This window comes from Rhamphochromis sp. 'chilingali' (assembly GCF_963969265.1).
Source record: "Rhamphochromis sp. 'chilingali' genome assembly, chromosome: 20".
Classification (NCBI taxonomy): domain Eukaryota; kingdom Metazoa; phylum Chordata; class Actinopteri; order Cichliformes; family Cichlidae; genus Rhamphochromis; species Rhamphochromis sp. 'chilingali'.
In genome coordinates, this window is record NC_137947.1 from 3,994,994 (window position 1) to 4,010,488 (window position 15,495).

Genomic DNA, 15,495 nt, shown 5'->3' on the forward strand with positions numbered 1-15,495 from the left:
ACACGCCTGTTAATATGCGCAACTGAAATCAGCTGTTGCCACTTCTTCTTCTACCTCGGTGTTCTCCTTCAAATGGCTTTTCTCTCCCTTCAGTCTGTTTTTTTCCTTTCCAAATGTAGAATCTTCAAGTCAGACTTATATACTTGAGGGTGCTATGCACTTTTTCCCATTTGTCACTTAAAATTGCCCATAAGTTTTCAATCAGTGAAGGAAAATAAGAATGGGTCTCATTTATTAATACGTGCATGGAAATGGTTGAAATCCATGAAATCTGAGTACAAACCAGTTTCAGTTTTATTACTCTGCATATATTAGTCAGTCATAATCATTCTACTGCAATCTGCATACCCCCAAGATGCCTTTTTACTACATAAAGAAATATGCTCACCTCAAGTGAAAAACCCAACAAATCAGCACAAGAACGTGAAAAAAACAGAGTGATACCAATCAGGGTCTCGGGGATTTTAAACCTTTAAAACTGTTATTGTAAGTTTTGAAGGGCTTTAAAACAAGACTGTTATCTCTCAGGCATGTTTCAAAGCAGCATTATGTGACACTCCAGGATTAAAATGCACTTGAGTATTTAAAGCTGAGATATGATCAGTATGAATGTGAATGTGTACAGTGTATGAAATATCTGAAAGTTTTTATCTTTTTTCTTTGCATTGGAGAAACCTAATGGTTAGAGAGCAGTGGTTCATAGGATTGTTAGGCTAAAGTATTACGGTCGTTACACACTGAACGCTTTGCGAAAAAATGCCACAAAATTCAAATTATTCCTGTCATATCCGAGCTTGCTGTGTTACGTATATAGGCAATGAAAACAAAAATTTGTCTTGAAAGAAGACACTTTGGAAAAAAACATGAAGTTGACATTAAGCCTGATGTTGCTAATAAGAAAAGTGAGAAACTAAGATTCTGGGTCCATCCAATTCTCATGAGAAGTCAGAAGCAGTGAGAATTTCATGGTTTGATCCATGAGTTGAGGTTGTATTGTCACTGCTTTCATACATATTTCAGGATGTTAGAGGGGCAGTTTGAACTCTTGTTGTCAGATCTGAGGTGGTAGAGGGTTTCAGAGAGTTAGAACAGCGTCTAGCTGTGTGTCTCAGGTAAGATAGTTATTCTGCCCCTCGGTTGTTACTTTGTTGGGTTTCTTTGGCTGGCGCATTTCTCAGGTTTCCCAATAGTGGGCAGTATTACCCCTTCAGTTTGTGGCTTCTTCTTTGGTTGTTTGGTGTGCGCTACACTGCCCCCTTTGGTGATGTGTTGTAAGCAGCAGGCAAAGTTCACGCGGGCAGTGTGAGAAAATGCATGGAGCAGAAAACAAGCTGCACAACTTTAAGCCCAGTTTACATCGTTGGGGAGTTTGTTGAGCCATAATCTGTAAGTAAGCAATGTCTAACTTCATTTTCTGTAAGATTGTTACTTTCATGTTACTTAAAAGGTTATTTGAACGTATAAGGAAAGATGTTAATGGTGAATGTAAAGCATAAGGAAAGCTATGTTGCTAACTTCTGTTTTGTTTACAAAATATGTTGATACTGATGCTACGTATTATTTTACTGTATGTTCACAGTCTTACAAATTAAAAGAGGAAAAAACGGTCTTCAGTTAAAGACACAAAGACAAAGCGATGTGTCCTGTCGTTCCTGGAACCATCTCCTCTTATGTTAAGCTCGCTGCATAGGGTGAATAGCCATACATTCATCTGAGGGCAGCAGAGTAAGAAGATTATCTACCTATCAAGCACCCAAGATGTCTCAGCCTGAGGCGTCACCGCCTCTCTCCCAGATGGTGGTCCGGTCAGAGTGCCACTCACGCTCTTCACGCTCTTCACGTCGTTCATCCACCAGTCAAGCTGCAGCCCGAGCCAGAGCAGAAGCAGAAGCCGCCCGCACTAGAGCACAGTACGCCAAATGCCAGATCGACATGGAGGTTGAGAAGGCACGCATCGAGGCAACACTAAACGCTCTAAAGAAGGAGGGTGAGGCTGAAGCAGCGCTCGCCGCAGCTCATGTCCTGGAAGCGGCAGCCGATGAGGAGCATGACGCCGTTGACCTCACAGAACAAGGAGTCTCCTCTAAAACACCTCCTTCCATCAGACGCGCTCAAGATTATGTGAACGCTCACTTCGCTAACCGCAGCTTGGTAGTTAATGAAGACGGAAAGCCTGATACAAGACAACTGGTTGGTAATAACGACGCTCAGCATCTACGACAGAGTCAACCACCAGTTGCCTCCTCTCCAGGTGAACATCTCACTGACTTTGTAAATCAGAAGCAACCAAAGTCCCCTCCTATAAACAGAAAAACTGACATTTCAACCGAGCCTAAATCTTCATTGCCTCCAAAGACTGAACTCTCAGATCTCACAGCCTATCTAGCACGCCGTGATCTGCTGACAGCGGGATTCAAGGTTTTTGACAACCGTCCTGAGTCTTACTTGTCCTGGAAGTCCATTTTCCGCAACGCCATAGAAGGCCTCAACCTCAAGTTCAGCGAAGAGCTTGACCTTCTCACGAAGTGGCTCAGCGGGGAGTCACTACAACATGCACTGAGGATCAGGGCGGTCCATGTGAACAACCCACACGCAGGTCTTCAACGTTTGTGGCAACGCCTGGACAAAAGTTTTGGTTCTCCAGAGGTAGTCGAAGCGTCACTTTTCCAACGCTTACAGTCTTTTCCAAAAATATCTAATAAGGACACTCACTTATTGCAGGAGCTTGCAGATCTCCTGTTGGAGTTAGAGTATGCACAAAGTGAAAATTATCTACCCGGCCTTAGCTTTCTGGACACCCCAAGGGGGATAAACCCGATAGTGGAAAAGCTCCCCTACGGACTCCAGGAGTCCTGGGTGAAACAGGGGACAAAATACAAAAGGGACAACGGTGCAGTTTACCCACCTTTCTCATATTTTGTTCAGTTTATAAATGATTATGCAGAAATGAAAACAGATCCTAGCTTTATGTTACAAAGTCCAAACATAGTAGCTCCAAAACCTGATAAGCCATTGTTGAAACCAACTAAATACAGAGGTGCGGTTGCAGTGAACAGAACAGATATTAGTCAAACAAATGTCACAATTCGAACGTCAGTTCTCAACCCAGACAGACAATGTCCTATTCACCACAAGCCCCATTCACTTGCCAAATGCAGGGGTTTTAGGTCAAAAACACTAGATGAAAGGAAAAGCATCCTCAAAGAACATGCTATTTGTTATAAGTGTTGTTCTTCCACAGGTCACCGAGCTAACGATTGCAAAGCCATTATCCAATGCTCGGAATGTAATAGTGACGCTCATGTGTCTGCTATGCATGCTGGTCCACCTCTGTGGACAACCAAGGACTCTAACCTCCTGCCTCAAAGCCACGGCGGGGAGTCTGATCCTTCAAGCCCTGTAACCACAACTGCTTGCACAGAGGTGTGTGGCCCAGCTCTGAAAGGCAAATCGTGCTCTAAGATTTGTTTAGTCGACGTGTATCCCCGCACAAATCCTGAAGAGAAAAGGAGGATGTACGCCATGTTGGATGATCAAAGCAACTCATCCTTAGCCAGGTCTGCTTTCTTCGACATGTTTAATGTAAAAAGCGCTATGCTCCCATACACCATGAAAACATGTGCAGGTTTGTCAGAGGCTGGAGGACGCAGAGCAACTAATTTTGTTATTCAGGATGTAAATGGGGAAGTGTCCATGGTGCTGCCCACACTAACAGAATGTGATCACATTCCAGATAATAGAGATGAGATACCCACCAAGGAGGCTGTGTCAGCTCACCCTCATCTACACGCACTCGTTTCACAGATCCCTCCTCTGGACCCAGCCGCGGACATTCTCCTCCTCTTGGGCCGGGACATCATCCAAGCTCACAAGGTTCGCAGTCAGGTAAATGGTCCAAACAGTGCACCTTATGCCCAACGCCTCGATCTGGGATGGGTGGTTGTAGGCGATGTCTGCCTCTCAGGTGCCCACAAACCCACAGTAAACTCTTTCAAGACAGACATTCTGAATAACGGGCGCCCTACCTTCCTTAGCCCCTGTGCAAGCAAAATCTATATAAAAGACAAATACACAGAAAGCTGTCCTAAATTCGAGAAGACACAAGCAGAAGTAGGCAGACACATTTTCCAGCAAACAGCAGATGATGACAAAACGGCTCTGTCAGTAGAAGATGCATTATTCCTGGAAATTATGCACAGAGACTTTACTAAAGATGAGGCGAACAATTGGGTAGCTCCACTCCCATTCCGCTCCCCCAGACAGCGTTTACCCAACAATAGGGACCAAGCCCTCAGTCGCTTAATGACGCTCCGCAAAACACTGAAAAAGAAACCTGAAATGAAAGAACATTACGTTGAGTTTTTAGACAAAACTTTCAGTAAGGGCCACGCTGAACCAGCTCCAGCTTTAGCTCCAGAACAAGAATGCTGGTATCTCCCTAGTTTTGGCATTTATCACCCTCAGAAGCCAGGAAAAATTAGGGTGGTTTTTGATTCAAGTGCGCAATACAACAATGTTTCTCTCAATGATGTGCTACTAAAAGGGCCAGATCTCAATAATACTCTTGTGGGAGTTCTGATGCGTTTCAGGTCCGACCCATATGCAGTCATGGCCGACGTGGAGCAAATGTTTTACAATTTTGTTGTCAGAGAAGACCACCGCAACTACCTTCGCGTCTTGTGGTTCAAAAACCATGATCTGGATGGAGAAGTACAGGAATTCAGGATGAGAGTCCACGTGTTCGGGAACTGCCCCTCCCCATCAGTGGCCATTTACGGACTGAAACGAACAGCGATGGAGGGAGAAAAAGAACACGGCAATGATGTAAGAGAGTTCATTGAACGCCACTTTTATGTGGATGATGGACTAAAATCATTTCCTTCCACTGATGAGGCCATCAACATTCTCTGTGGGGCTCAGAAGATGCTGGCTCAGTGTAACATACGCCTGCATAAAATCTCATCCAACTGTCCTACCATCACAAACGCTTTTTCAAGTGAGGACCTTGCAGCTGACATGCAGGGCCTTGACCTTGGGCAGACACCCATGCAGCGAAGCTTGGGCTTGGGCTGGGACCTGTCTACAGACTTGTTCAGGTTCCAGATAACCGTCAATGAGAAGCCCTTTACCAAGCGTGGAGTATTGTCAGTCGTTAATAGTGTGTACGACCCACTCGGCTTTGCTGTCCCTGTCATTGTAGAGGGCAGGGTCATACTCAGAGACATTTCCACTGACATTCGTGAATGGGACACTGAACTCCCTAAAGACAAATTACAACAGTGGCAACAGTGGAAACACTCTCTCAAACATCTACAACAACTTGAGATTCCCAGAATGTTCACCTCAGTACCACTCTCTGCAGCAGTAACTAAGGAAATCCATGTTTTCTGCGATGCCTCTACCAAGGCAGTGGCCGCTGTTGCCTACCTTAAACTCACAGACAGAGATGGTCATAATGAAGTGGGCTTCCTTCTCGGCAAGGCACGGCTTGCCCCAAGACCAGACATCACCATACCCAGACTTGAGCTCTGTGCAGCGGTCCTGGCTGTCGAGGTGGCAGAGTTGGTCGTGGATGAGCTGGACATCGCAGTTGATCAGGTGAGCTTCTATTCAGACTCCAAAGTAGTCCTTGGTTACATCTTCAACACAAAGAGGCGTTTTTACATCTATGTGCACAACAGAGTGGAACGCATCAGGCGATCCACACAAGCTCACCAGTGGCATTATGTGCCCACTCACTTAAATCCTGCTGATCATGTCACGCGCGCATTACCTGCTGAGCACCTTTCTACCTCCACATGGCTCAGTGGACCCGCTTTTCTTACCAAGTCAGAAACAGGTCAGTCTCAGGCAGAGTCATTTGATCTTGTAGACCCAGAGACTGACCACGAACTGCGTCAGGAGGTAACTACTTGTGTTACCACTCTTGCAAAGAATGTTCTCAGTAGTGCCAGATTCGAAAGGTTTTCTAGTTGGAATGTACTACTGAAGGCTATATCTAGACTCCGACACATTGTTCAGTCCTTTAAGCAGAACATAGAAGGCACCTGTCAGGGCTGGCACAGCTGTAGTGAGCATTTAACTGAAAAGCAGCTCGATCAAGCTAAGATCATTATCATTCGCACTGTCCAAAGAGAAGTCTATGCAGAAGACATAAGACAGCTTGAAAAGAGTATGCCCCTCAAAAGTTCAAGCCCACTTAGCAAACTGAACCCATTTCTTGACACAAATGGAATCCTCAGAGTGGGTGGGAGACTAAGACGAGCACAGTTGACTTCAGATGAAACAAATCCGATCCTCATCCCTGCCAAACACCACCTTGCCCAGCTCATTATAAGACACTTCCATGTGAAAGTATGCCATCAGGGCAGACATTTTACTGAAGGAGCAGTCAGAGCTGCAGGCTTTTGGATTGTGGGAGGAAAAAGAGCAACAAGCAAAATGATATTCAGCTGCGTGACATGTCGAAAACTAAGAGGCAGACAGCAGGAACAGATTATGGCTGAGCTACCAGAGGATAGGCTGTCCACTGACCCTCCGTTCACACATGTAGGGCTTGATGTATTCGGTCCCTGGTCTGTCACTGTCAGAAAAACGCGTGGTGGGCAAGCGGATACAAAGCGATGGGCAGTCATATTTACGTGCATGAGTACACGGGCCATTCACATTGAAGTTATAGAATCAATGGACACGTCATCATTCATCAATGCCCTGCGTCGTTTTTTTGCCATCAGAGGTGCAGTCAAACTTCTTAGGTCCGATTGTGGGACAAATTTTGTGGGTGCCTGCAAAGAGCTGCAAATAGACAAACAGGGCTGCTACAACAGCAAACTAAACAGCTTTCTTGAAGACTCTGGCTGCAAATGGCTATTCAACCCCCCACATGCGTCGCATATGGCTGGCTCCTGGGAGCGAATGATTGGGGTCACACGCAAAATCCTTGATGCAATGCTCCTAGAACACAGGAATGCAAAGCTTACCCATGAAATACTAGTGACCTTAATGGCTGAAGTCACTGCAATAGTGAATGCTCGTCCGTTAACAGCAGTTTCTGCAGATCCAGATAACCCAGTCATCCTTACCCCAGCCATGCTGCTCACGCAAAAGGTTACGACCCCACCAATCCCACCAGGTCAGTTTGGAAACAGTGATCTGTTCAAAGCTCAATGGAGGCGCGTACAATATCTCGCTGATGTCTTCTGGAGACGATGGAAAAAAGAATACATATCAGGACTTCAGGACCGCCGCAAATGGAAAACAGTAAAGCCTAACCTACAAACAGGAGATGTTGTTCTTTTAAGAGAGACACTCGAACATAGGAACAACTGGCCACTTGGACTTATCACCAAAACCTTTCCCAGTGAGGATGGGCTTGTAAGGAAGATAGAGGTGAGGATTTTCCGCAAGGGTGAAAACAAGTGCTACATAAGGCCTATAAGTGAGGTTGTGCTATTGGTGTCTAAGGATTGTACTTAGAAGCAGAAACTTTGTTTCATTGTATGTCACTTGCCTTTTACATGTTAGTTGAGGGTGACATTCCATGGATGTCAGGCGGGGAGTATTCTGCCCCTCGGTTGTTACTTTGTTGGGTTTCTTTGGCTGGCGCATTTCTCAGGTTTCCCAATAGTGGGCAGTATTACCCCTTCAGTTTGTGGCTTCTTCTTTGGTTGTTTGGTGTGCGCTACACTGCCCCCTTTGGTGATGTGTTGTAAGCAGCAGGCAAAGTTCACGCGGGCAGTGTGAGAAAATGCATGGAGCAGAAAACAAGCTGCACAACTTTAAGCCCAGTTTACATCGTTGGGGAGTTTGTTGAGCCATAATCTGTAAGTAAGCAATGTCTAACTTCATTTTCTGTAAGATTGTTACTTTCATGTTACTTAAAAGGTTATTTGAACGTATAAGGAAAGATGTTAATGGTGAATGTAAAGCATAAGGAAAGCTATGTTGCTAACTTCTGTTTTGTTTACAAAATATGTTGATACTGATGCTACGTATTATTTTACTGTATGTTCACAGTCTTACAAATTAAAAGAGGAAAAAACGGTCTTCAGTTAAAGACACAAAGACAAAGCGATGTGTCCTGTCGTTCCTGGAACCATCTCCTCTTATGTTAAGCTCTCTGCATAGGGTGAATAGCCATACATTCATCTGAGGGCAGCAGAATAGTATTATTTTACTATTTCTATTATTCTCTGGATACTGGTAAGGCTCAGGCTACGTCCACACGTACATGGCATTTTGGATCACTGAAAACAGAGGTTTTTAGAAACTCCTGCCAGGGTTTTCAATTTTCAAAATGTTACACCACCGTACTGTTTGTATGAGATGAATTTCTACAATGGCGGACATAGACAATATACTGTTGCTGTTAATCCTACTATCTCCAGCTTTTACATGCTTACATATACAAACACAGTTACTGTCCCTCCATTTAGAAAGACTTCTTCTATGCGCCATCTTTGCTTACTCTTTCCATCTCAGGCTTCTAGACTTCTGATTGGCCAACTAAGGTATCCTTGGCTGAGGTCTTAGTCTTAGCTAACTTAGCAATCAAACATTTTCTGGCTTGAAAGAACCAACATAGTGGGGCCCACAACACTGAAGCGTCATAATGCACAATTCAGTTCCACTGGGTGACTTCATAGTGACCACCTCAGTCTTTTATATGCATTGTGAAGTAGTTCAATATAAAAACACACACCCTAACCTCAACCTTGACCCCTAACCCTAACCTAACCGTACATTTATTTGATAGCTTTAATACGTAATTAGTTTGTATTAAAATTGTGGTGGGAAATAAGTAATCACTGAGATTGAGTTGTGAAATGCATTGCTGGTATGCTGATTCTGGGGACCTGCTTCCATCTCTATGTATGAGGAGTGTCAGTGTGATAGCAAAAAGAATACAAAGACTGTTGACCAGCAGCTTCAACCTCCCCGCGCTTTAAATGTTGTCTTTTTGCACTTGAGTTAGCTCACAGAGCTTTAAATTTTAAGGCAGATAACAGCTGAACAAACGTAACAACGTTCCCAACATCTTTTTAAGATCCGCTGGAAGTGATCTAGAAACCGCCTAGGCACACAAGGTTTTGATTGGATAACACTTATACAGTCTTTGCTAGTCAAATCAGATCTTCAGATTTTAATCTGTATCTTCAACTGCTTCCCTAAAATGAAAATCGAGTTGAAGGAAAACTTTGATGCACTTAGGGTAAAGAGTTTTGATTGGCTTTTTAAAGGCCCATTCCCTGAACTTTCTGATGACCACTTGTATAGAATAGAAACCTATTACAATGTCACTCTAATGAAATGATATTACCAAAAAAATCCCCTTTTTGCTGCGGTCCCCAGGTATTTGAGTTTCGGTTATGATTAAGAGTTTCCTAGTTTGTATTTCTGATATTGTGTATTTTGGTTCCCTTTGTTATCCCTTAAACTATGTGTGTATCCCTCCTCATGCATTTCCTGTAGGTTACTGCTTGTCAGATAATTAGCTCCTGGATTTGTTAAGTTTGTTATTTTTGCGAGCTTCGGCAGCAAAGCTGTTTTGAGTTTTACGCCTTGTCTTCTGAGTCATGCACTTAGGATCTGATTCCTGCCTGCCACACAGCAGAGACTTCGCACTTTTCTTTTGGGAACTTTGGGAACTTTGGGGAGTGGTTCAGGTTTTTTTGACTGTTTGTGAAATTACAATAAAGATGATGAAATTTGTGGTAACTGTGAAACCCTGATATTTCAGCAGATTTCAGATTAATGGAAACTAAAATGCTTAAAAGATTTGTGGTGTCTATCACCTGACAAACACAGCTAATGCCACTGGATACCAAACATGACAGAATAAAAGTGTGTTTAACTGAATTAAAAATATATGAGCTGTAGGAAAACTTATAAGAGTGGGAATCATTAACGTTCTTAGCCCTTTTCTTCTTTTGCCCATCCTTGACTTTGGCTCCATCTGTAAATTTTCTCTTGGCTCCCAGCGCCCTTCCCAAGGCAACAGGGGTTGTGAGTGAAGTTTTCTCTAAAGCTGCCACTTCTATACTTCTATTAAAGTATCATCAGACATTGGCAAGTCATGCCCTCAATCAATAATTATGCAAACACATCTAATCAATATGTGAAATATAAAATAAGGACAAATGATAATGGAGATGGAGCACATCTCATTTCATCCTCCGTCAGATGAATATGTTTGAATAGCAAACATTAGAATGGCAAAGCATCAATTGGCTTTTATGTGATGGTGCCTTGCATTTTAGTTGGCACACGGTTCAATATTTGAACAGTATTTAGAGGCAGAGAGATCGAGGGAAAAAAAGTGTTTTAACTCTAAAATTATATTGCTTGGAGTGATAGTGGTAGTAATAAAGAAGTTATTGACCAAATGATATTGATCGACAGCTCCTCGGGCAAAACAAGCCGACCTTGGTCTCCCTCTGTGCCTTGCCCTCCCTCTCCCTGCATTCCCTCTACTCTCCTCCCCCGGAATTCAATAATATATTATTTTACACGGTTTAAAGCTGGACAACAAATAGCTGCACAGCACAAGGTGAGGAAATGCTGGCAAATTTTTCATGGCTATTTGCCTGTAGGAATTTGGCAAAGGAGTGTGTAAGGGTGATTAAAATCAAGACTCCAGTCAGGGCTTGATTAGGGGTTGCCATTCAGCAGAAGGCATGGTAGAGAAAGAATGAGCGGGAGAGAACGGGAAAGAAAAAGGTTAGACAGAAGAAAGGAAAAACCAGAGGCTATGAGTTCCTTCCTCTGCTCAGCATAAATCAGATAATGACCTTGAAGTCTTTGTAGGAGAGCGGCAGCGGTAACTACATCCAAGCTCTGTCCCCTGGCTTATTGGCAAGGTCAAAGGAGGGAAACAATGGCCATTGATTTGGCCCTGAAGAGGCGGGGAGGAAAGGCCTGAGTGATTGTCACATTACATTCTTGAAAAACACTCTAACGCATTAAGGTTTTTATATAGCAACAATGCTTTCAAAATGATCATGGATCAGTCATCCAGTGTCTAGAAGTGAGTGCCACAGCTGAATACAAACCCTTTGGAAGAACGTAAAGTGAAATAAATTTTTTTAGAAAGTTGGAGTAATGCAAATTACGCTGCTAAAAACTTGACAACTAAAAGTTCCTTCCTATTCTATTTTTCAGCACTTTGTATGTGAATGGGGACAGAGGCTAGCTGAAATGATTAGGAAAAACATGACTGATCTATACATACAGAGAGCTACAATTAAAATCTGGAGTAAACTATAGAAATTAATATGTGGAAAATCCTCTATCAGTATAATGACCTTCCACTGCTTGCCTGGTTCATTTGAAACAAAAAGCCCAGTTAGTTATCCCCACACCTTTCTCTTTCTGTTGTGAAACAAGCTTGCTTGGACTCTTTACAGTCACCAAACTACCAAGGGTAGGGATAGGATTAGGTTGTTGCTTTGGTTTAGCCACATCAATAAGCATTCATTTTTCTGAAACTAGAAAATGTTACTTTTGAAGTCAAAAGAAGACGTTTTGGTGTGTATAGAAAGTTAGACATCCATGGTTCCACTGTGTGTTTTACATATTCGCTTTAATATGTGACCACATTATCAACTTCCCTCATAATAGGAAACATATAGAATGGGGTTTTGCTTTTTGGACTTATGATTGCTGTATGTGGTATCTTTAATGCCTCATTCATATAGAAGCGAATAGACTCAGTACTTTATGTTAGCTCTAGACATTGGGTATATATAGTGCTAAAGCAAATATTCTATCCATGTTCTGATGACTACATCCCACATTGACATTCCTCCCTTTGTTAAGCACTTACACATTCTATTCATCCTGTCTCATGAAGAGAATATGAAGGTGTACTTCTTACTGGAAGTCACTATAATATTTTCTAGTGTTTGAAATATGAAAACTATTGTAGTAAGATTAGAAACACATGTGGATCTGCTACTTCAAGTAAGTAGCTGCCCAAGGACTCTTAGATAACTCTTACTGCCTGTAATTGTTGTGCATTTTGAATTATACCTTTCCTATCTCCAGGTCATTTATTTTTCTTTAAAAATCCGTTGCTGCGATTATAAAACATACAAACAAGCAGGTAGGTTTTTAATTATTTACTGGACCTCACCTATATTCAGATTTAAGAGCTCGCCTGGAGAGCAACTTGTTTTTCTGCTGCTACTTTTTTTAATCTGCTTCGCCAAGTCCTCATCATACTAGGTAGCCTTTGCTATGAGCTCAAAAGTTACTCATCATCTAATCTCATATGCTATTTGAGCATGTTTGTAACAGCGATCGTGCCTTCTTCACACACTGCAACACATACTTTAACACATGATGGGAAAAGCTGTGATCATCAGCCACCCTAAGTTGTTGCCAAGTGCTGGGACCCAACTCAATATTTTCTTAGATGGCCTGAAAAAGTCACTACATTTGTCAGCAGTGTTGGATCCCTTTTCAGGAATGAAGTCACAGAGTGGTCTGAGAGGTCTCTAAACAGTGATTCAGCTGCCAAGTTGGACATAATCATGCTTATTTAGCTGGTGCTGGCTGTCAAGCACATTCTGTGTAGGAGTGAGGTGCTTTCTTATGATGCCAGATCTTTCAGACCTATCTTGCCATTTTACGTCTCCAAATCATCTGCACACTCAGAATTGGCTATATAATAAGTACTGGAATCTCCTTTTGCTTAGGCCCTTCAGCTGGTTATTCATTTGAGAAATGTTTCCATCAATCCTCTTCATAACTGCCAGATGCAATAAAAGCACATCAGCTAGCTACATGACTAATTAAAGGAGCAACCCTTCTTTTCCCATTAGCATATGAAACTGGAGTATATAGTTTGAAATAGGTAGCTTGTTTGACTATCCCACATTAATAAGCAAAGACTACTGTATGTATACACAAGTAATGTAAATGAGTGGAAAATAATCTTTGATTTAAAGGCTTTAAAATGACAACAAAAATTAAAACCTTCCTTTTAGGTTTTACAGTGTTTAGTCATTGTGATAGACTTTGCATACAATCGGAAAAACAACAGACTTTAGCTTATGTGATCGATGTTTGAAAATTGAGACTGTTCAATTTAACTGATAAGTTAGCTTAATATGTCATAGTTTTTAAGATTTAATTCAAGGTATAAATTGGGCATTAGATTCAAAGGGCCCATAACTACAACAAATCCTTTAAATTTGCGTGTTTATCTTAGCTCCACTTTAGTATTTTCTCTTTCATAGACTCATTTCCTGCATTCTAGTAATTTTATTATGCATTTCGCATTTAAAATACAAAATATGAGTAACTGTATTCCATTACAGTTACCGTTTAAAAAGGTGGTATTTAGAATACAGTTACTTTGTTGAAATAAATGGATTACACGGCGGTCTTTTCCTGTTTCGTATATTAGGCTGTCCCCTCTCTATTTTTGGTAATTCCACGCTGGTAGAAACCCAAAGAAAACACGCATTAAGAGGCTCTGTGTCTCAATCTCGCGGCCCATGTCACCTCTATTTGCGGCCACATAATGACGTGACAAAATATTTAAAAAATTATTGTTCAAAAAACAATTCAATATGAAGGCAATAGGCAGAGTGTTACAGGCATAGCCCTAAATAATGTAGTTTCATGGGCAGTGTAGCCCAGTAAGCTATTAACACTCGACTGTACAGTGTGTTCTGTTTTCGTGCGAAACAGTAAGTTCAGTTGGAGCAGCCTTTTAATGCCTCTCTCTGTCTCTCTCTAGCAAAGTTGACCCAGACACAAAGTAAAGCTAGTTTTCAGCTACGAGCCCGACACGAACCCGACGTATTAGCCAGAGGTCCCTTTGCTACGGTTCGGAACAGCAGACCTGTTTTATATACGCGCAGAATAGTTTTCTATAGATTGCTGCAAAAAGTGCAGCCTTACCTAATGTCCACCCTACTGTTACTCATTTTATATTAAGATTTTAACATCTAGTTGGTATTGGTATGGCGAGTAACCTTAATAGTAATAAATCACACAGAAATAGTACATTCATGTAGTTGTAAAAAGCATGACAATATATTAAGTAATCCAAAGTATTCAGAATACGTTACTCTCATTGAGTAACGTAACGGAATATGTTACAAAATACATTTTGGGCATGTATTCTGTAATCTGTAGTGGAATACATTTTAAAAGTAACCTTCCCAACACTGACTGTAGAAAGTTGTGCCACATGCATGGATTCACTCTCTTTTGTGAGTCAGCCTCAAGTGGCCATTCCAGGAACTGCATTTTATTCTTACTGTTCTGGCTTCATCTGTCAGGCACAGTGATTTCTGCTTGGATGCAAGAAGACAAGAAGAGATGTATCAAGAGCCACTGGCTGAGTTGCATGCATAAAATTAAGTTACACTATGATGGATTTAGAGATATGTTCTGCCGCAGTGTGCTGCCTGTTCTGTGTAGTATATCTCTATGCCGTTACTGCCCTCTTTTCATGTTGCATGTTACAAGTTAGAGGTTTTTTTTTCACTGCATGAGGAAAAAGGACATGTGGTGTGAGAGCCTGTGAAAAACGTCAATAGCGTGAGTCTCAGTGTGTGAGATTTGGCAGCCCTGACTTGAGCCTAACAGCCAGCTTTAACTACCTGAGTGCAATCTCTGCAGGTCGGTTTTCACATTCACTCTTCGAAACCACACTTTTTTTGTTCCTGTGATTTCCTCATGCTGTTTCCCCCTTTAAAATTACACTTCTTATTCAGAAGTCGTCAAAAATTAAGATTCCAGCCCTCCTATATGAAAGAAGTGCTTCCTGTGTTTTGGCTTTAGTGGGTGCATTTGTTCACAATAAGTAGCTCCAAACAACAGACTGACAGCTTCTTAAACCAGATGTCTCATTTACTCTTTCTACATGTGTCAACTATATCTGGAACACATGAACACGTGTACAATGCAATCCGCAATTTAATTAGCGTGACGGAGAAATTCTCCAATTTCCCCACACCAGCACATTTACTGTACCTGCATCATCTGTTGGAAAGACAAAGACAAATTAGAGCTTGACAGATACAGTGGGGGTGGGGTGGGGGTGATAGCAAAGCATACTATCACCCTCACCTCACTTATCCTGCGTGAATGCGATCGTCTTGTTCGTTTGCATGTCAGAGACACTGATGGAGAAAGAGATGGTGGTTATGCTCGGTAAAATATTAATTCTGCTTGCAGGCCAGCCGAATGAAACATCGGGCTACTTGGCCCATGAGAAAAGTGAAAAAAAAAAGAAGAGGGTTGGCGCGTGTGTGTGTGTGTGGTGAGGGGGGGGGTATCCATTATTGAAGTGCCAGGACGTTATCAATTCATACAAGGTCAGTACGGAAGATTTCAATTTATGCCTGTGTCAAGACAAAGATTTCACCTTGTTTGGCTCGTTCTCTCTCTCCCCTTCTTCTTCTGCCTCCTCGCCGGCTCTCCCTGTCACAGCTCTTAATGTACTCCCAACTCTGGGGCACGCTGCATGTTACATTG

General features: G+C 42.2%; 1 protein-coding gene across 3 annotated transcripts in view; it reads left to right on the forward strand.

Annotated features, from left to right (window-relative positions):
* The first annotated feature begins 1,138 nt into the window (after nucleotides 1–1,138).
* The window catches only part of LOC308388075 (uncharacterized protein), a 57,488-nt gene continuing 43,131 nt past the window's right edge, over nucleotides 1,139–15,495 (forward strand). The window contains exons 1-3 of one of the 3 annotated variants that reach the window (XR_013970049.1): nucleotides 1,139–1,386; nucleotides 1,580–7,823; nucleotides 8,017–8,094. Coding sequence is in view for 1 of the 3 variants with exons in the window: in XM_080868564.1 (XP_080724690.1) it covers nucleotides 1,759–7,476 (5,718 nt within the window). In the remaining 2 variants the exon portion in view is untranslated. Of the gene's footprint in view, nucleotides 1,387–1,579; nucleotides 8,095–15,495 lie in introns of those variants that run through there. The other 2 variants (XR_013970048.1, XM_080868564.1) reach the window with 2 other exon arrangements.